The sequence below is a fragment of the Ruditapes philippinarum genome, unplaced genomic scaffold (genome assembly GCF_026571515.1).
Source record: "Ruditapes philippinarum isolate M1 unplaced genomic scaffold, ASM2657151v2 ctg1595_1_1_1_1, whole genome shotgun sequence".
Taxonomy (NCBI): Eukaryota; Metazoa; Mollusca; class Bivalvia; order Venerida; family Veneridae; genus Ruditapes; species Ruditapes philippinarum.
Window position 1 is genome coordinate 90416 of NW_026854134.1, and position 23192 is coordinate 113607.

Consider the following 23192-nt stretch of genomic DNA (forward strand, 5'->3'; position numbering starts at 1 on the left):
CTAACTGGTCTGTAATTCCCGACATCTAGCTTACTATTCTTTTTGTGTAGAGTTTTACTTTAGCAATTTTTCATATCATCTGGGACAACCCCCTCTGTTATTGAAGAATTCACAATATAAGTTATAGGGATTTTTAACACATCAGCACCATCTTTTAGAAATTTTGCAGGGATACCATCTAATCCAGTGCTTTTGCTTATATTAAGCCTACATAATTCTTTATATACAAACTCCTCACTTACATGATGAAGGTGAAACTCTTTTTGTGATATGTTCCTATAATAATTCTTAATTGTATCGGATGCCACACTATAAAAGTTCTTTGCTGCCGGGAGTTTCTGTACTAAATTAGATGCAATATTTGTAAAGAAGTTATTAAAATGACTTGCAACTCTACAAGGATCGTGATAAGTTTCACCATCAATCGACAAAACGATATTCGGACTTTCTTTTTTATTGTTACTGTAACCAAGGGATTTGATATTCTGCCATAGTTTCTTATTGTCGTTCTTATTATCTAATATTTGCCCTTTGAAGTATTCAGATTTTGCCAATTTTATAGATCGTTGTACCTCATTACGAAGTTTATTGAACAAAATCTTGTCAGAATTATTACGATTATTATAAATGCTGGACACTATCTTTTATAGTACTTATACAATTATACATCTCGCATGTATTTATCACCTCGGGCAATATAGTTAGCGCACGTGACCGGTAAAAAGTTGACACTCAATTAAATGCACCCCGCTTGGTGTTAATTGGGTCTACTGCATTCATTATCGATTTTTACACCTTATATAAACACTGTTGGAAGAAAAAATAATCGCCAGATTTTGTAGCCAAAATGCAAAAATAATCGCCAATCTTATAAAATAATCGCAAATGGCGACTATGGCGACCGACAGCGTGAGCCCTGAGTGAATGTTTATGAAATTATTAAAGACAGATTTCCTTGCCTTGCCAACAAACAGTGGTTGACGGGGAGGGGAAAAAAAGACACCTCCCCGACGGGGAATTGAACCCCGGTCTCCCGCGTGACAGGCGGGGATACTCACCACTATACTATCGAGGAGCCGTTGCAGTAATAGCTATTTACAACGTATTTAAATGATTTGAAAACAGTACTGCGTAAAGTACATTCGGATGATCTTGTCGCTTTTCATTATTCAATGCGGAAGTTGTGTTGTGATTTATAAATGTAAAATAATTATCCATGAATTATACAAAATAGTAAGATGTCAGAGCGGAATCGTCAAGTTCTGAATGAACTTTTAAAGAAGCCTGGAAATAGTTGCTGTGCTGACTGCAAATGTGAAGGTATTTTACCTATATTTTACAGTTGAGTAACAGCGCCTGTGCATTCATAGTGGGTGGAGAATGGCAAGAATCCTTCAAACATTGTTGAAATATGATTTTTTTCCAAAAAAGCGTATATCAAGTTATATTAATTTCTTATAATAAGTGTATGTTAAGGAAAGTTCAATTAAAATTTTGCTGTCACAAATTATAGACGAAAGGAAGAAATGTGAAAATGAGGAAATAGAAAGTTTTGGAGGCCAGAACTTAACTTAAGCCATACTGTCCAATAATTATCAGACATTACTGGCTTGTTATAGTTTAGGGCTTTTTTTTAGGGCTAAACTAGCCAGAGACATATAATATTGTATTTTAAAGTCTCTGAACAAATCACTCATTATTACATAAACCGCGGCACAAGATGGTGATAAACAGTGATATTTATTTATGCCAATTATTAAAGGAAGTGGCTAGCTGTACGGGCCAGTACGGCTAGCTAAAAGTTCTAGCCGTACGCGAGTCACATATGACTAGCAAGGACAAACTGTATTGGCTAGCCATACGGCATTTTCAAAATTATATGGAAGTCGAAAATGCATATGTTATTTTATGACTTTAAGCGAGGATTTTTACTTTTAGAGATTAATCGCCGTGTTGGCTACATTAAAAAAAGTACGAATATTGATCTTTGTCATCTCAAGACCAAGAAAAAATAGCGTTTGGTCGCAGTCAAATAACATCAGTTGAAATAGAAAACAAAGTTTTGATGATTTTTTTTTATTAAGTTTAATTTTCGACACCTTTAAAATGAAAAAGTATTGTTGTTGGTCCCTGAGTAATTGCGTCAATTACCGACGGTATGGAAGTTTGTCCATCATTAAGGAAAGTGAAACGCATTTTAACATTCTATTGTCAGTCCCTGGGTAGGCTTTAATTAAGGCTTATTAATTGATTGCGCTTTTATGTTTGATATTTATCTACTGTATTTGAAAATTATACAATTATTTTTGCTTTTCACCGTTTTTTTTTTCAATGTTCTTTTTATTTATTCCACTCCGATTATTATTTATTCAATCCATGTGCTTAATTAACAAAAAATCACCTTTCATACAAATAAAACAACAAATCAAAATCATGAGGCACAAAATAGCATAATTTATGCATGTTCGACTAAGTCCATATGGTCACCATCATGATTGAAGGCCATTTAATTTTTTTTTTTTTTGAAAAATAAACCATGTGACCAGATTTTTACTGTTAAAAAGTAGTTTTATCTATGTATAAACAATACAAATTTCTTAGCCACATGGTACAGTTTGGAAAATTAACATTAAAAGTGAGGGGTAATAATTTCTAATACCCTCAGTTGTGTTAAAATTAAAAGTTTGAAATTTTCTGGGAAAAGGTTTGTATCTCTACAAACAATATATTTAGAATTATCTCCCTTTGAACTTAGAATTTTCCTTTAAAAAAAACTAACTTCTTCATTTTGTACCACACACTTGTTTTTTGTGATCATCTAACATGATTGGCACAAGTCCCATAACTCTGATTTGCATTTTTGGATATAATTATGCCTCTTTTTTATGCTTAGAAATTCTTGGTGTAAGCTGGAATCTCCATAACTACTGAAGGGAATGGATTGAAACTTCACACACTTGTTCTCTGTGATTATCTAACATGATTGGCACAAGTCCCATAGCTCTGATTTGCTTTTTTTTGCATAATAATGCCCCATTCTTTTGACTTAGTAATTCTTGGTTAAGTTTTTGCATGAAAGCTGATATCTCCATAACTACTGAAAGGAATGGATTGAAACTTTACACACTTATTGTCTGTGATTATCTAACATGATTGGCATAAGTCCAATAACTCTTATTTGTTTAAATTTATCAAATGTAGAATTTCATAATACATAGGTTTCTGTTTTAAATTTACAGTATATAATAGTAAGTCTATGGACCTGGCTTTTACGTACTCCTACCAGTAAATATCACATAAGCCAGGTCATGAGTCCAAATATTTTCATTGTTTGATAAAGTTTTAACTTTTAATGTTATATAATTATATAAACAGTTCAAACATGATTAAGGTGCAGAGCTTTAAACATTGAAAACACCTGTTCATAGCTGCTTTTAATAACATTTTAATTTTTTTCATAGCAATCAATGTAATGCAATTCACAATGTATTGCTGTACATAACAACAAGGATTTGATCATATTATTGCATCCCAAAGAATAAGTCATTTAAAGATTTGGATCAAGTGAAATTTCAATTTAAGCTTTTGATATTTAAGATGAAACATTTAAAAGGGGGAATTAACAATATGTACTCTATAATTATAACTTCCAAGCTTAACAAAATTAGAACATTGTTTCTATAATGTGGTATGCTATTTATTGTTAGTGTAGAGGAACAGAAACATTAAATACTCCTGTACTAAAATGAGAAACAGTTTGTGCCATGCCAGTATTGAATCAGCTAATTTCTCAAATATATTTGTTAAGTATAAAGGCAGCTCACTTTAAAAAAAAAAACAACAAAAAACATTCAATGTGAAGAAAATGAACCACAAAGATTTAGTTCAAATTGCGCTCTGATCGCTTGTGCAAAAATTACCAAAATTACATTTCATATTAAGTGTACAAAGGTCTTATTTATATATTCACTTCAGATATAATCCCTTATCCCCATCATTCCCATTTTATAAGACTACAAGTGTATAATACATAATGTTCAGTCTAATTACAAATATTGCCATATTTAAGTTGCATTGTTAAATAACTATTTAATAGAGAAATAGAAATATCAATTTTGACAATTAAATTATTTGAATTGTTTCAGAATGTTCATTTTATGTATTTTTTCCTCTTATTATGTAATTAGTCCCCTACCGGTTTAACCGGAGGGGACTTTAGGTTTACCCTCCGTCCGTCTGTCCGTCTGTCTGTCTGTCCGTCTGTCTGTCTGTCAGTCCGTCAGTCCGTCCGTCCACAAAACTGGATCCCGCGATAACGCAAAAAGTACTGAAAATATTTTTATGAAACTTGATATATGGATAGATGGCAGTATGGAGATTATGCACGTCTTTTTTTTTTCTTCCTATGTTGAAAATTCTGGTTGCTATGGCAACAAATAGTCTGAAAATATGGCAAATTTAACACATAAACTGGATCCAGTGATAACTCAAAAAGTACTGAAAATATTTTTATGAAACTTGAAATATGGGTAGATGGCAGTCTGGAGATTATGCACATATTTTTCTTTTCTTCCTATGTTGAAAATTCTGGTTGCTATGGCAACAAATAGCCTGAATTTCAAGATTTCTGATTTAAATTTTTCAGCTTTTTTACTATATGTTCTTTATTTCTTAAGGTGTTTACTTCAAACTTTAAATATAAGTTTCTGGTCATCAACCACATCATATGTGACAAGGTTTATAACTCTAGCACAAAAAATATCAGTATTACCTCCCTTGAACTTAGATTTTTTAGGGAAAAAATGTTGTCTTTTTTAAATAACTTCTTTATTTCCTAATGTATCTACTTCAAACTTCATATATATGTTTCTTATTATCACTCGACATTTTTGAGAAGGTTAAATACTCTAGCAAGACTATTTCCAGAATTATGTCCCCCTTGAACTTAGATTTTTTTCGAGAAACTGGTATTTTCACTCCAACTTCTTCATTCCTTATAGGATTTACTTTAAAAATCCCACATCGTAATAAATATGACAAGGTTGTATAAACATAATTTCCTTACTAAGCATGGAAACTTAACACATTACTGTGATATAGACAAACTTATTTTATTATGTTTTGTGGTTGATATTTTCAAATACAGACTTCATCCTCAAATTCATTATAAATGGCAATACACAGGAGTGTATGACAATTAAAGAACTTTTTGAGGGACCGGTAGGGGACTACTGTATTGCCCGCAATACTATCAAATGCTTGTTCAAATAGATTTGTATGTTATGTTAACTTGACTTAGCACATATTTTACAACTTTAGTTTCAACAAATCATTCATTTGCAAGTGCAAAACTCATCCAAGTTTTGCGCTAACTTGTTTTTAGGAAAGTCTTTGATTTTCAGTGCAAAACCCATGCTAACTAAAAATATTGTATTTAAACCATTAAGAATTAATTCCACTATAAAATAACTTAACATATAAGTTTCAAGGCCTTTAGCATGATTCATTAATATTAGAATATTTAAAAGATACATGTAGGGAAAAAAATTAGACAGTTTTTTCACCCTCCTGTAAAATTTCAAAAAATGGTGTTAGCTGAGTTTTGCGCTGAGCCATTATGCTTGTTATCAACACCTTTATCTTATGTGGTTAGATTTATAATGCTAGCATCTGTATTTCCAGAATTATCTCAATTTAATTTTTGAACTTGGAATTTATTGGAAAATTCCTATATTTTTTTTAAAGTAATATCTATGTTATTATAAATGGTATCTAGACTTAAGATAATTGTTCTTTGCCATTACTCACATCATGCATGGCAAGGCTAATAACTCTAGCATCTTTATTTTCAAGAGTTTCTTTTTGAATTTGCAATTTTACTTTTAAAAAATGATATCATACTTCTTGCTCAGGTAATCATAATGTTGATTCTGAAGCAGATTAACTTGAGATTTCAAATTATTGTCTTTTTTATTAGAGCTTTTGTGGGCTTTCTTGAACTGATACAGAAATATATTAATATTGTAATTGATTTTTGTTTTTCATGATTTTTATCTTCCTATACTGCGTCTAGTATTTAATTAGTCGAGCGTGCTGTTTCCTCTGACAGCTCTTGATTTTTTGTATGTTTTTGTTTTGTAAGCATAAATATTATTGTTTAGATTATCCAAGAAAATATTCCTTATTGTTTTCTTTTCTTGTAATTAACAATAGCTTATATTGTCATATCTTTACTTGGTCAATTATTTACTCAGTCGGTTGAGAAGATAAACTTAAGATAACTAGAGTTAAAGAAGGATGTGAATAAAACAATTAAAAATAGTTTCATTTTTATCTAGGTTGAGCAGCTTCCTTGTTCATTTAGTGTGTCTTCCTTGTTAAATAAAGGTTATTTAGGAGGATATAATTGTTGTCAGAAATTAACAATACTTTACTGGTTGTAACATAATGTGTAAAATGTAAAAAAAAGCACAAACTTTCATAATTTACAGATCAATCAAGAGATAAAAATGTTATTTCAGTTTTCAAAAATGCTGTTAATTAACAATTTATGTACATTTATATTTGAATGAAATGGTTACAGTTGTCTTAGAGATCATTTTCATTTAAATGTATTAGATCATCAGGAAGCAGTTACTTAATTGTCAACTTGGCTGTTTGCCAATTATCATTTTTCTATCACCCGGGATATATAGTTTCACTAGTTTCACTAGTAGTACATTACTGTATATAAATTATTGATAACATTATAGTGTTAACTACATATAAAAGTGTGCTAATCTCACATTAATCTTCCTTCTTACAGTAAATTTATCATTATATAAATTTCAATAAATATTATTGGTGTAATATGTTCTCATTAGTAATGGAACAGTTATTAACCATTTACTTGATCAGTTTTTTAAATGGATTTGTTCAGCTTCATTTTTGCATCTGTCCATTATCATATTTGGGAATAATGAGAAGAGAGAAGAAAATAGAAAATAGATCAGTCAACAGTTTAGAGACTAGCAGGAGGGCATTGGGCTTTGGGAGGGCATTGGTTGCATGAGTACATGTTTCTCCCCCCCCCCCACCCCCAATAGTCAGACTGAGAGTGTTAAGATTTCTTATAATCATCAGATGTCTGTAAGAAACAGTCATAATAACAAATTCTATATAGAAATTAGGTTTAACAATCATTTACATACATAAAAAAAGTTTCTGAATGAATTGATAGTCTTTATCAGTCAAAATTTTAAAAAGTTTCCAAATGGTATTAAAAATAAAATCCTTTGTGTTTATGGCACATACTGATCCACTTTACGAGGTGATTCATTGAGGTTTTTTGTGTTTTTGACCATTCATGATTATGGACTTCATTAAATTAACTCCACTGTGTTGGTATTTTCATGAAATTTAAACTAAACATTTTTGAATTGTTATGGAAGTTTAATTTATGACAATTAACAGTTTAACTTTAATCAGGCACCTTGCCCAGTTTCGGAAATTTTGCGTTGAAAAATTGCTTAATTGGTAAAATATTTGGTACCTTTTGTAACCTCCTTCATGCTCATTTGGCAAAGTATTTTGAATTGTGCAAAATTGTTTGTTCCAACCAATGCAAATATCTTTCAGACCATAAAAAAATACATTAAAATTTGACAATGAAATGTGCAGAAACATTTGTCTGTACAGTGGAATGAACTCAAATTTGTCAGTTTTGATATCGAAAGTTTCAGTTCAATTGAGATTTTTTTTTTGAAAAAATTGGGGGAAGATGTGCAAATTTTCCATTGGGAATTGGTCTGATAATCTGACCTTTGGTGACACTGGGAAAATATTAAGTCAGACAAAATATTATAATAGAATTTATAGAATTCTGAAAAATAATTGGTGTCTGCACAGTTATTTGATATATTATAAAGGTTATAAAGTGAGAGTTACAAAAGAATTTTTGTGGTTTTATATTTTGACTATTTCATAGTTCCTTTGTATTTCATTCAGTTGAATGATTTATATGTCCTAACAAAGATACATATGATTAATGATGCAACACATTTATGTGATAAACATCAATCAAATCACCACCTGTGCTTATAAACCATTGAAGCATTTTAAACAGTTAAAATGTATCTTGCTGTCAAAATACTTTGTTCTCTAGCTATTATAGTGGCGTTTAAATATCACCCAGTATAAAAGTGGGGCTTCCCGACTCACCTGTGTGTCAGTGTGGGCATTACACTTTTGTTACAGATTATGTGTATTTTCTTGTACAGCATCATTCTTGTCTCATCAATCAATAAAGACATTTGCTTTACATGTATTTTAAATCATAATTATAGCTCATTTTCCAAAGCACATAACTCTAGCATTAATTTTGACGGAATTATGGCCCTTTGTGAACTTAGAAATATCCTTGTTTAAAGTTTCAATGTGAAGATTTATTTTCAAAACCACTGATAATAATCACTTGAAAAACATTTTAAATGTATGCATGTTTTCTGAATCATCATTAGAGGTCACTTTTAACTGCACATAACTCTAGCATGGATTGTGTTAAGTTTTAACTTTTTCACTTTGCAGAAAATGTTAAACAAAATGAGACAATGTGCTGCATGCAAAATGTTGTTCTGTTAATTGTTCCAAGGCCAAGGTCACAGATGAGAGCATCAGTGTGATTCATGTCTTTCCTTGATGTATTTTAAAACTGTTTTGCAGAAGTGTTCACTATTGTTGTGGAAATATGATATATTTTTACAGGAAACAATGATAGCTTTTTTTATTAATATTCTGGATCATTTAATTGTGATTTTTGTTTTCTTTTACAGAAAATGTAGAATGGGCATCATGCAATCTTGGTATATTTTTGTGTCAGGACTGTGCAGGGATTCACAGAAGTTTAGGGGTAGATACAAGCCGAGTCAAATCTATCAAGTTAGATAACTGGGATGATGATCAGGTCATGGTGAGAAATTCTCTCCCTTAAATTAATATTGTATATGAATGTATGTACAAACAAAAATGTGAAAACTCATTTGTCTATGTATGGTCTTTTATAATATTATGATAAAAATAATCTGTAGGACAAGTTATAATCATCTATAAGTGACAATCATCTTCTGTATCAACATTGCTTTTTGTCAAGTTTTTTTTTCTTTCACATATTATAGTATACTGCCAAGGGAAGAAAGATTTTTCAGTGTGTTGTTATTTAGAACTAGTAAATATTTTTGTTATCAAACTTATGTTTTAAGACATACTCATGTAGTTATATATAGGGATGTGGGGAGGGGGAAGGGGCGGTGCAAATTATTGTTATCATCATGACCATGTATTGTGTTCTGAGAGACATTCAGCAATTATGTCAATATATTTTGTTAATTGATTAATTGCTATAATTATGCTTTACATCTATCTTCCAAACAAAGTTCTTTATTTAATAAATTATGTTTTAAATCACTTTATTTCTGTTCAGAAAATGTCAGAGAAAGGAAATGATGTGGTTAACAAAAAGTATGAGCAACATTTACCAAAGTATTACATGCGCCCAACAAGACATGATGTGGAGTAAGTTACTTCTGTTTTATCATATCTGTTAAACCTAATGTACATAAACTTTATTTACATTTCAGTGAGTTAAAAGCACTGTAATTTTAAAACAAATACATTAATTCTTTAGGTGTTCAGCAATTAAAGATTTTGGTGCTTTGTTGAAAAACAAGAAGAATAAATGAATATAGTGTTTGAGCATTCATTTCTGGTTCATTGTTACTTTATATCATTTTGATATTTAAATAGATAAAGTCCTGATGTTGTAGAGCTGTTGTGTCATATCTGTTTACATTTAAACCTGCAGCAACATTCAAGATTCTTTATCCAATCACTGTGAAACTATGTCAGAATATTTCCTTTGACAATAATACTGGTTACTATGTAATTATTAATAGTTTTCTACAGTGAAACAACCGGTACAGGTCAGCTGTTTATTAATGGATGATCATACTTGCTTATATACACATTTTGAGATGAAAATGTTAAGTCATTGTAAGCAATTAAGGACTTGCTTTAAGACGTTATTATTTTGTGTTTTGGTATAGGTAACACTTCGATATTGGTTTAGTGAACATTAATTGTGTAATTGAACATAATTCTCTTGCAGAATATTAAGGGCACAGTTTATACGGGCTAAATATGAGCGTATGGAATTTGTTTATCCTGCCAAACAAGCACCGTATAGTTCAAATACAAAGGAAGGAAATTTGATGAAGAAAGGCAAACACGATAAAAAATATAACCCAAGGAGGTTTATTATAAATTCCAAAGATAACTGCCTGCAGTATTTTAACAAAGAATCAGTAAGTCTCACAACTTTTTCCAAAATTTAAAAGACAATAGCTTCCTTTAATAATTTTTACCACAGTGTATATCTTAAGTGGACTTGTCAATCTTTTCATCTCGGCAAAACCATTCATCATTTTAAAGAAATTTTTTTAAAAGCATAATTATATATACTGACTGAATGACAAACAGTGTATACCATGATCTTGGTCTGTACTAGTCACATACTGATAGAATCTGTTGATGCCAGGTGGAAAAAAATTAACAGTCAGATTATGTTTTCTGATACCAGTATGCAGGTACTTTTTGAACAAAAGTGTGTCCCCATGTTCTAGAAGTATGTAGCTCATACAAAGTTGTTAGTGCACATTTACAACAGCTGTCACATTGTTTTATATGATATAATCAGTTTATCTTGTTGCATATTTAAGAAGGATATGATATTTTGAAAACTTTGTGAGTTTCCAGTGTACCAGATTTCTGATGTTTAAAGAGCTTCAAGTATGTTATACATAAATGAATGTCAGGAAATAATTTCTGGAAATATCCTTCATATATGAAATATTATATTCTGATGTCATCTGAACATATTGATACTAGGAAATTAGCAACTTTTCTATATGTATCGCTTAGAGAACAAGATCAATTTTTGTTCGTGTTTAGTTAATTAGTACTATTGGATGAATCCTATACCATTTCTGTGATAAATGCTGTCATTTTGCTGTACGTTTTTTTATGTCCTAAATATGTCTTATTTGTAACATCCATAAATATATTTGTATTATATTTCTTTATGTGTGTTTGGGCTTGTGGTCCTTAATTCAATAAAGTTTTGTCTTTGCGTAATAATAAATAATGATGGTCTTAAACAGGTCACATTAAGTTTTTCTTCTGACCTTTTTGTCATTTAGATAATTATGTTTGATTTTTTTTTTCAAGATTTATTTTTTTAAATGAGATATTTTCTATTCAGCCTAAAGGACCAAAAGACACAGTACCACTAGATGACATAAACATTGTGTTTGTACCAGAGAAGATTGGTAACCCGAATGGTTTTCAGATATCATATATGAAGAATGGTACAACTAGAAATCTCTTCCTCTACTGTGACGATTCTAAGGTAAACACAAATATTGTGATTTATTACAAACTTATTAGCGATTTTTGTTTTATTTTGATAATTTCACAGGGATATTATTAAAATATAATTCAGCTTAACTCTGTTGTAAATTTGAATACAAATGAAAAGCAAATATCATAAATGAATGGAATAAGTAAAAAGTAAGATAACTAGAAGATGATAAATACACATATTATTTAGATTGTAACAGAATTCATGTTTCTTTACAGAATTATTTTTCAACATGAAAACTGTGATGTCATGATTTGATGGTGTCAAAGCTCATGACATTATGCAATAAAAATCAAAATCATTAATAAAGCATAATGTAAATAGAACATTATGTAAGATCAAATTATATGTCACTTGTGAATAATATCAGTTGTCATAATTTTGCCATTCATGAAAATACTGCATCTACTGTACTCCCTGTGAAATAAATTTTGGTCTGAAAATGAAACAAATAATTTTCCTGCATATATTACCATGGCATTTAATGCACCACTGTTGAATCAATGAATTTAATTTCTACATTGTACAGATATTTGACAAACAATTATATCTATATATACTGTATGTGTTTTTCTAAAGTATATTGTGTAAGTTATTGATTTTATTCATGTTATTTAATGATTTAGGAAGCTATAGACTGGTTTACAGCAATACGATGTGCTAAATTAGAGAGAAGACGGTTAGCATTCCCTGATAGAAATGAAGATGAGGTATAAACTATTTACATTTATCTTGTTCTCTTCATCTCCTGTATATACAAACATTCATGTTGACATGTCTATGCACTGCTTGTATATACTTCCAACAGTATTTTGGCGACATACACACTGATAATTATTATTTTTGTTAGTATATAATTATTTAAATTCTTTAATAGTTCATGTTTGTAATGTTGATTTTCATTGGATAATTATGATGATTGTACAATATATATACACTGCTGCTGCATATCTATGAATTAAGGCACCATATAGTTAACTTAATAGATTGAGCGTCAGACTGTGAATTGGGTAATCCTGGTTTGAGTCCCGAATGTTGCAGGTCACTTTTGTTGTGATTGATCATGAATTCTTTTCTGTACCTCTGCTCTGGCATGTACAAAAGTTATCAGTCAAGGCAACTAGTACTGGTAAACTGCTTGACAGCCTGCCCAGGAACAATGTGATGGCTGAACTGTGCTCTGTTGAATTCAATGTGGTTTACTGCTGTGATCCGGAGTGAAAACTACCAACACCACCACACCATTTATGAATTTATGTCTATTTTTGTGTCGCCTCTACGGAGTAGTGGCGACATATAGGGATCACTTCTCCTTCGTCCGTCTGTCTGTCCGTCCGTCTGTCCGTCCGTCCGTCACAAAACTTGTCCGGACTACTGCTCATAAACTACTGGTGCAATTTCATCCAAACTTTACAGGAATGATCAGTACCAAGTCTAGTTGTGCATATTGTCAGCATTTTCCGGTTCAATGATTTTTGTCAGAGTTATGGCCCTTTAATAATTTTTAATTTTAAAGTTTGTCCGGACTACTTCTCTTATACCACTAATGCAATTTCAAAGAAACTTTACAGGATTGATCTATAGCTCAAGTCCTTGTGCATATTGCACAGGTTTTCCGGTTGAATGATTTTTGGCCGAGTTATGGCCCTTTGACAAAAAGGTGTTTTTTTCTGTGTGTTGCCAGATACGCAAAAGCTTGTCCGGACTACTCCTCATAAACTACTGGTGCAATTTTATCCAAACTTTACAGGAATGATCAGTACCATGTTTAGTTGTGCACTGTTTGTCTGTCTGTCTGTCACAAAATTTGTCCCAACATGAAATTGGCCATCATGAGGCGACACATGTGATTACTGATCGCTCTTGTCATTAAAGATAGCAGTATTATGAATTGGTTATAAAGACTTAATTTTAAGTTTGTAAGCTTATGTAACTGAAATGAACATTATGTTCGTATACTTATTTATACTCTCAATTAATAAAATTATCAGCATGTTTAACAGTGTTTGTGCCGTATTTGAATAAAAGTTCAGAACTGTTGCATCAAAATATCTTTAAGAATCATAAACACGAAATCATACTTAACCAAACTTATGTTTCTGTTTGTAATAGTTCAGATTTGTAATTTAAGTTGTATTTCTGACTATACATGTAAAGTTAATACAAATATCTCTGTTTGACAGTTTAACAGAAGCATGGAGTGAAAAGTCTGTTAACAAAATATTATGTTATTTTAGCACACTTTTAACATTGATAAATTTTCCTTTCCTGTATTTCAGTTGTGTAAAGATTTGACCTCAAATTTTCTCTGTGAAGGGTTTTTATGGAAGAAAGGACCTCGCAATGAACCTTATAAAAAAAGATGGTTCACCTTGGACAGAAGGAAGCTTATGTACCTATCAGATCCTCTGGTAAGTGTCTTAACTTTCTTAACAACTAAACTAATATGAGCCGCGCCATGACAAAACCAACATCTGCGCAGTCTGATCAGGATCCATGCTGTTCGCTATCAGTTTATCTACTTGTAATAGGGTTTGTAAGCGAACAGCATGGATCATGATCAGACTGCGCGAATGCGCAGGCTGGTCTGGATCCATGCTGGTCGCAAACCCATTATGTTGGTTTTGTCATGCCACGGTTCAATTATAAACTCCAATGTTTAGTGAATCATTTAGATAAGCTTAGATAAGGCTAACTTTACAAAAAGATTGTATCGTAGCTTTTAGAGACATTAAATACACACATGTTCATTATAAAAAGTTATTGTAAAAACCTTTGATTTTGTAGAATTTGAAAATACTGATAATGCTTCATATGTTTATGTTTTAGTCACCGATTCCTAAAGGGGAAGTATACATAGGACATAAAGATGCTGGATACTCTGTTGCCAATAGCACAAAAAACAAGTCTGATATCCTAGAGTTTGTTCTAGAGACGACAGAGAGAGGGTTTGAGTTGAAGGCTGAGAGTATTGAAGATAAGGAGAAGTGGATTGTAGCTCTGACCAATGTGATAACTAATCCTCCAACTCCACAAGATATTAAAAGTATGTAATACTTGTTCACGTTGATATTTTCTAACATTTATTTCAGCATCTGCTGTATTTTATTTCAAGATTTCCACGTGTAACAGTTTAGCTAAGATACATAGTGGCCATAACTTTATTCTGTCCAACTGAAATCTCTTTTTATGTGGAACTACCAGATTGTTCAGGCTATACTATAATGTGCCAGGTGATTTATTCTTCATAAAATTGATAATGTGTACATTGTGATGTAATGTTAGAAAAGGTCAGCATCTATAAACTAGGGTTTCAGAAGAAGTTTGTCTTTTATTTTATGTTTAACAATTTGTTTCATGTTTCGTTGTGGTATTATTTGTGACATATTGACAATTTAGGTTTTAAAAGGAGATCTAATTATTCAAAATAAGGTGAGACAGCACTATCATATAAAATACTCTTCTAAACAGAGGTCACTTCTGATGGTATACATGTATAACCATTAATTACCTATTTATAAAGTTATTTTTCTTTCAACAATATTCACTATAACTATTGTGATATTCTATTTCTAACATTAACTTATGCAAATATATTTATATTGGACTGATCTATTGTAATTGTTAAGGTCATTGTCACCTTTTCTGACAGATGTCAGTTTCTATTTCAACATAGGGTTAATTTGTTCATGATTTAAAATTGTGAAGGTAGCTTATAGAAGGTTGGTGGTTGGAAAGTTACTAATGTCTTGATATTATTTCTAAATAGTTGATACATCTGAGATAAAAAGTGAAATGTGAAATTAATGTATCAAATAAAATGCCATGCATAAGAGATATTTTATTAAATTAATATTTTCTTAATTTATTTATGTGAAAATGAAGTTATGTTTCCAGTTCTGTAAAGATAAGTTGCTGTACAATATTCAGACAAAGGTAAAGAGATTCAACATAAAGTAAAACTGATTCCTATATGAAAGCTGAACCATGAATTAACGTTGTGTTTTGGTAGATGTATATGATAATTATATCATGGTTCATGTGCAATTTTAGATCAGATGCATCAAAGTCTGTCCACCTGGCTAGTCCGCCCTAGCTAGTCCGCCCATTTAGCTAGTCCGCCCTAGCTAGTCCGCCCTAGCTAGTCAGCCCATTTAGCTAGTCCGCCCTAGCTAGTCCGCCCATTTAGCTAGTCCGCCCTAGCTAGTCAGCCCATCTAGCTGGTCCGCCCATCTAGCTAGTCCACCCTAGCTAGTCTGCCCATCTAGCTGGTCCGCCCATCTAGCTAGTCCGCCCACCTAGCTGGTCCTCCCATCTAGCTAGTCTGCCCACCTAGCTGGTCCTCCCATCTAGGCTAGTCCGCCCACCTAGCTGGTCATCCCATCTAGCTAGTCCGCCAATCTAGCTAGTCCACCCTAGCTAGTCTGCCCATCTAGCTGGTCTGCCCATCTAGCTGGTCCGCCCATCTAGCTAGTCCGCCCACCTAGCTGGTCCCCCCATCTAGCTAGTTCTGCCCATCTAGCTGGTCCGCCAATCTAGCTGGTCCGCCCATCTAGCTAGTCCGCCCACCTAGCTGGTCATCCCATCTAGCTAGTCCGCCAATCTAGCTAGTCCACCCTAGCTAGTCTGCCCATCTAGCTGGTCTGCCCATCTAGCTGGTCCGCCCATCTAGCTAGTCCGCCCTCCTAGCTGGTCCGCCCATCTAGCTAGTCCACCCTAGCTAGTCTGCCCATCTAGCTGGTCCGCCCATCTAGCTAGTCCGCCCACCTAGCTGGTCCTCCCATCTAGCTAGTCTGCCCATCTAGCTGGTCCGCCAATCTAGCTGGTCTGCCCATCTAGCTAGTCCGCCCACCTAGCTGGTCCGCCCATCTAGCTAGTCCGCCCATCTAGCTAGTCCGCCCTAGCTAGTCTGCCCATCTAGCTGGTCCGCCCATCTAATTAGTCTGCCCACCTAGCTAGTCATCCCATCTAGCTGGTCCTCCCATCTAGCTAGTCCACCCTAGCTAGTCCGCCCATCTAGCTGGTCCACCCACCTAGCTAGTCATCCCATCTAGCTAGTCCACCCATCTAGCTAGTCCACCCTAGCTAGTCTGCCCATCTAGCTGGTCCGCCCACCTAGCTAGTCCACCCTAGCTAGTCTGCCCATCTAGCTAGTCCGCCCACCTAGCTAGTCATCCCATCTAGCTAGTCCACCAATCTAGCTAGTCCACCCTAGCTAGTCTGCCCATCTAGCTGGTCTGCCCATCTAGCTGGTCCGCCCATCTAGCTAGTCCGCCCTCCTAGCTGGTCCGCCCATCTAGCTAGTCCGCCCTAGCTAGTCTGCCCATCTAGCTGGTCCGCCCATCTAGCTAGTCCGCCCTAGCTAGTCTGCCCATCTAGCTGGTCCGCCCTCCTAGCTGGTCCGCCCATCTAGCTAGTCCACCCTAGCTAGTCTGCCCATCTAGCTGGTCCGCCCATCTAGCTAGTCCGCCCACCTAGCTAGTCCGTCCACCTAGCTAGTCATCCCATCTAGCTCATTAGGGCAGCATCAGATTTGTAATACAGGGGTCACTGGTTTGATTTTAAGGCCAAGTTAAACTTGTCCATGACAATTGATCTTAGATAGTGATTCTAAAAGTCACTTGGTTTATATATCATGTGTTATAAGTAGACTGTCATGGGTAGAGAAATTCATAGTAACTGGTTGAGGAAAGCCAGTTAGGTGGACCAACTGCTGACATAAGACCAAACATAAGTTTAAGTTGGCATAAAAAAGAAACCAACCAAATAAACTGAAACTGAGTACACAACATGTGTATGATGTGCTTATACAAAGTTACCATATTAAATTTTGTATAATTGTGTGATAAATACTAATTTACATTCATTGGATAATGTATACATGTGAATATAGAAAATACTTATATCATACAATTTATATGTTTTATAATTTCAGTGTGTTCAATGATGAATAGACGATGAAGATGTTACAGACAGATGTTATAATTGCAAAGACATTTGTGATATACAGTATGCCTCTTAACATGTGCTGCAAATATTCATGTTTGACATTTCTACTGTATAAATCTTTATTTTAGTATAAATCAATGATTCTGAATATAGAGATCTAATCCTGCTGTATGGATAGTCGCAGAATTTACTATTGACTATATAATTGTCTTGTTCTTTTTTATGATTGGCTGAGCATGATTTGTAATGTGCTTGGCAAGGGTACAACAATGTTGAAGAGTAGTTTAGTGTGTGTATGTGTCTAATATTAACTTATCCGGACATTGATGAAGTTATTTACTTGAAATGTTTTAAAGAAACTTGACACAAAAGTTTGAGATTATCTGTTTTGCTCATTGCCTCTGTCTGTATCTTCAAGGTCAAGGTCAAACTTGGAGATAAATGATCATTCACAACATGTGGTCTCTAGTTTAATCATCTGGTCTGAAATTTTTTACTTTCCTTTTTTCTTTTGAGTGTATATATATTTTTATTACTTATACAATTTGTTCATATTAAGGTATAAAAACATTCCTGTGACATGTTTTATACATGTAAATTATTTTCTTGTTTCAGTGCCATATTTTTTATGGGACTGGATTCCCTCAATGTTTGTTTGTTAAATAATTTTGTTCCTACCCATAAGCTGCTGAATCTGTGTAACGACTTTGACTGTTTAGTTTTGAACAGCCCATTTAGAGAATTGGCAAAATACAAAATATATGCTTCCATTGTTGAAGTCTGGTATAACCTGGCTATGTACTGGTAGAAAGAGCTAATCCCTTTTAATTCCAGCAGATTATTGCTAAATATCTTTTACACATCTGATTAGGTCTATTTTTTGTGTCAAAATTGTTTTGTTTAGCAAAAGGAATAAACTTGATATTAGTTCACTGGCAATACTAGAGCTTTAGATAAAGTAAATGTACATAACTGCTAGCTGGTGAAGGGACATGACTCTTATCAAACTTAGCATCATTTATATCATTCAAGAAATGTTTGGGAGTTTTGGGATTTTTTTATTATTATAGATAGAAGAAATGTGATCAATATAATTCTACAAGTGTTTAAAATAGTGCTGTAATAGTTTTTTTGGTATAACAATATACATGTACTTTTATCATGTTGCAGTGTCATCCATTACAAACAGCTTATATTATAACTTTTATTTTGACCATGTTGAGCACTGTTACTTTGTGAAAATATAAACACCTATATGAGATGACACAACATGTCGTTTGCTATAGAACAAGCTATGTCAGTAATCATTTATCTCACTGATGCATTATATTTCTTGTAGATTAATACTGGTTATTATATCAATAATAAACCGTAGCTTACAATAAGTTTTATAACAATCAGTATATCACCATATTACAATATGCACAATACAATAACGGTTCACTGTATGATAATTTATCGGACTACATACTGTACTGTATCATCGCACATGTAGTTTAGAAACCTAGTATAATTAAACACCTGCATGAGAAAATGACCCTTAACATCATTTTACAAATGATGTCAAAAGACCTTAACTTGTCATTGAAGTTAAAAATAAAAAAAGTGAATTTCCATTGAAATGTTAAATTGAGGATATTGAATGAGTGTAAGTTTCATACTGAATTTATTGAACAAGTTGAATAAAATTATATTATGCGAGCCTCTGGTGAGTAAAATATTACATTATTCAACAAGTTCAATAAATTCAGTAATGAACTTACACAAATATAATATTCTATTTGTCACATACCCAAAATTAGGACTGTTTAAAGTGCAAAAGAATAATTTTTTAAATTGATGCCTCTAAAGTGTAACGCTAACATTTAGCAAGTCTTTACACTATGTTTGGATATAACGTAAATGACGTCATGTCAAAATATATGCATGGTCGTGCAATACCATATTTGCAGAGTCGCAAAATCGCAAGGGTATGTGATAAAGATAAAAGACAATAAGCAAATTTCAAAAGTTTTTTTTATTTATTTCAAGAGCTATAGAATTGAATTTGTTTGTGACTTTAGTATGTCAAGTTAAAAAAAAGTTAATGACATAAAGAGCTGTTTTCTCATGTTGGCAGTCATAATATTGATCTTGTTAGTCATCCATAGTAAATGATTGTTTGGGTTTTTAATTGCAAACTTTAAAGATAGATTTCTATGAGTAAAATACATTTCCAAATGATAATTATTTTCGTTAATAATCAAGACCATGGACAAAATACTATTGGTCAGACATGCAGGATTTCTTTGATAATCAGGTTACACAGCAACAACACTATGAATGGTTTCATGTAAAATAACATGTATTTTTTGTATTACTTAAATCTTTATACATGTACACAAAAATTAATTCTCATAATTATTTATTATAACTTTATGAATTTAATATAGAATAATGATTTATTTACCTTTTTTCAAACAATATATCTTTAACTTGTTTGTATTTTTGTATTTCATTTTTTGTTTTTATAAATAGATATATTTCTATTCTTTGCTTAATTTGAATCATATCATTTTTTTGTAACATTTTTTTCATATTTAAAAAAAAAATTCTTCTATTTTGCATATAATCAGTGTTTGATGTTATGTGCTAATTTCACTGGAATTACTTTTACCATGTTTATTTAACAAATATATTTCTATAAAATGAAACAAACATCAATAAGTATATTACTCCTATGCATATTTAAAGTTTTGATTCAACAAATTATTGAAATACATTTGCTTATATAGACAAAGAAAATTGGCAGTGTGGATTCATGATATATGTTCTTCACTGATACACAAAAAGAATGTGTTACAAAGTTTTCTTTCCTTTTCAAATAATAAATGTTTTAGTTTTAGTTTATACTAATTTATTTAGTTTGATTGTGTTGGAAGCTATAACCTTATTGAACCCCTCTTGAAAATATTTTAGCACATTATTATGCATCAGAACTACATACCATGCAATATCATACAATTAGAATTTGTTACAAGATGTGTAGGTTAACATTGTATAATGATTTAAATATGTCTTCCATTTTAACATTCCATTAGTGTATAAAGCTATATATCAGCTGCATGTAGTTTACAGACATATTGTTTGAATTTTGATAAAGAATAATTCCAAAATACTTGTATGTAGGAAATATGTTTGTATATGTCCTTAAGAGAGAATGACACATGCACAAAATCATAGCTATATGGTTTATACTGTACTTAAAATAGCAGAATAATAATGTACTTGTATTTGAATTCGCGGAAACAAATTTTCACGGAAAGGTCTATTTTGGGGGTCTATACATTAAATAGAATTTTGTTCTGGAACAGAGACATTATATGGTACAAATTCTCTTAAGAATCAACCATTTGGGCTATGGAAACAACAACATTTTACAAATTATTAATTTTACATTTTATATCTTATGGTACAGCTTTATACACTTTAAACTTCATTAATTAATTGATGAAATAGATTGGTTCTTCCAAATCTCTACTCATATTGACTGTTGTTATAAGTAAAAGTACAACGTTTTTGTTGCAATATCAATGGTAGAATACTATGTCATCCCCAACCTGCAAAGTGCTCCCAATCGAACTGTTTCTTTTGTAAACATCCTGTTGACTCGAAGTTAAAATTTGTTTTTATTGTAAGAAATGGTTAGGATATGAAAAAATAATGTAGCGCACCAATAATTGTCTTGAGAACATAATATAATTTTTAAAAAAAAGTTTTACTTCCTAGTTTAGTCATGAAAACGGGATAAAGTTTTTTTCTCTCCTAAATGATCTCAATTGGACACCCAAACAAAATTTATCCTGTTTCAGGCTCAAACCAGACAGTAAAACTTCAGACATTTTTAAAAATTATGTCAAGTACTCCAGCCAATCTTTGATGAGCTACAATGTTTTTTTGATATTCTAACAATTTCTTAGAATAAAAAAAAATAAAATTTTAGTCTACAAAGAAACAGTCTGATTTGGAGCATTATACAGGTGTGTCTGACCATTGAATATAACAAAAGGGACTGTCAGTGTGGTATTGTTTTTTTAAGGACAGTGGAGTTTGGAGTAGGTTAAAATTTATGTCCAGTTTTCCAGTCAATCTTTGATGAACTACATGTTGTATAATGTTTTTTTTTTGATATTCTAACAATTTCTTAGAATAAAAAAAAAATTGAGTTGACAGAAACAGTCTGATTCAAAGCATTATGCAGGTGCAAGATGATGTAGTAATCAACCATTGAATGTCACAAAAGGGACTGTCAGTGTGGTATTGTTTTTTAAGGACAATGAAGTTTGGAGTAGGTTAGAATGGACCTTTTTGTACAGAAAACATATCTAATCAACAACAGTTTTCTTTGGCAGTTTTTATATAAAAGTACAATGTATAGCTAAACGTAGTGGACATAATTTATTTTATTGACACAACAAAATTCTATATAAACAAATTTAGTTAGTGGTTAGAGATTTTAAATAAGAAATTTATTTTGTTTCAATCCTAATAACCAAATAATGTGTATATGAGGTATACAAGACCAAAGATTCTGTCAGGTGGTTCATTTGACTGAGTGTTTTTCATTTTTCTTTTTCATTTAGTTAATGATTGCATCACAAAATGTAGTATGCCTAATTGTCACTAATATATTTTGTAAAATCTATAAATGCAATTTCATGTAATATGCTTTGTAATAAATTAAAGATATATGAAAAATGTTTTTAACTGTGTAGCATTTATAAATATATTCTCTTTTCAGTCAACTTTTTTGTTGTTTGTTTATCATATTGGAATTAAGATCATTGTCGCGGAACCCCACAAGTGATGTTGAATACTTTATTTTCATGGAGCTTATCTAAGGTCATTAGTTCAGTCCTCTTCAATGCCTGAAGTATTACATAGAGGTGATACTGTGGTCTTTTCACCTCTATCAGGTGACATTTAGTGTCAACAACATTAGCTCTGCAGGCAGAAGTCCCTTGAAAGTATGAGATAATGGTAAATTGAAACTTTACCTCAGTGCAAGCCTCATTAGATAAAACTAGAGCTGCCACAGATGGGATGAATACCCTTACCTGATGTGACACAAAATATTATCATTTTAGTGCAATTTATCATTATATTTTTAAAGAAAATATAAGAGTTTAAAACTGCATGACTGCATGGTTCTGCACATTGCCTTGATGAGGGAAATATTTGAGCCATATTTGAAGAAAATTCTTCATGGGGTATAGGATTTATAAAATGGACAGTAAATTGTTTGACATTTGACCTGCAAGGATGACCTTGACTTTCAGCCTGCGCAATAGCAACATTGGTTCTTCATATGCCTTATTGAGGTGAATATTTAAGCTAAGTTTGAGGGGTGTAAGATTTATAGAGCAGACAAACTTGTCTGACATTCGACCTTCAAGGGTGACCTTAAGACAGCACGGAAATGACTGGGTTCTGTATTTCCCTTTTGTTTAGGCGAACAATTGAGTTTGAAGTAAATCACTCAAGAGGTATAGGATGTATATAGAGGATGGAGACGGACAGGTCAGTTCACTAACTGACATGCTTTAGTGATTCCAGTATAGCACCCTCAACCTTATGTGGTTGGGGCATCAACAAATAGTTTTCAAAAATTTAGTTTAGCTGTTTTTCTTTGAAATAACTACAAGTAAAATTCCAGTTAGACAGTGTGCTCGTTTATTTTCTGTTCTTTACTGTGGAATGTGAACAATTAAGTTCAGAAAGAGGAATGGTTCAGTAAAACCTGCTAGAATTT

The 23192-nt window shown here is 32.3% G+C and overlaps 1 protein-coding gene and 1 non-coding gene across 3 annotated transcripts; one reads left to right on the forward strand and one right to left on the reverse strand.

Moving 5' to 3' along the window:
• Window positions 1-1003: 1003 nt before the first annotated feature.
• Window positions 1004-1075, reverse strand: Trnad-guc (transfer RNA aspartic acid (anticodon GUC)). Its single transcript has one exon. It is a non-coding gene; the product is annotated as a tRNA-Asp (tRNA).
• A 74-nt stretch (window positions 1076-1149) lies between these two features.
• Window positions 1150-22185, forward strand: LOC132739062 (arf-GAP with dual PH domain-containing protein 1-like). 2 transcript variants are annotated; one of them, XR_009626949.1, is made up of 10 exons: window positions 1150-1320; window positions 8811-8947; window positions 9458-9549; window positions 10142-10337; window positions 11294-11440; window positions 12079-12162; window positions 13732-13863; window positions 14282-14498; window positions 17388-21499; window positions 21733-22185. XR_009626949.1 is itself a non-coding variant. In XM_060726714.1 (9 exons), exons 1-9 carry the CDS (start codon window positions 1239-1241, stop codon window positions 17411-17413), a joined length of 1113 nt encoding a protein of 370 aa, XP_060582697.1. In that variant the 5' UTR covers window positions 1150-1238; the 3' UTR covers window positions 17414-22185. The 2 variants fall into 2 exon arrangements, 1 of the variants encoding a protein (XP_060582697.1); XM_060726714.1 differs by having other exon boundaries at window positions 17388-22185.
• The last annotated feature ends 1007 nt before the right edge of the window (window positions 22186-23192 follow it).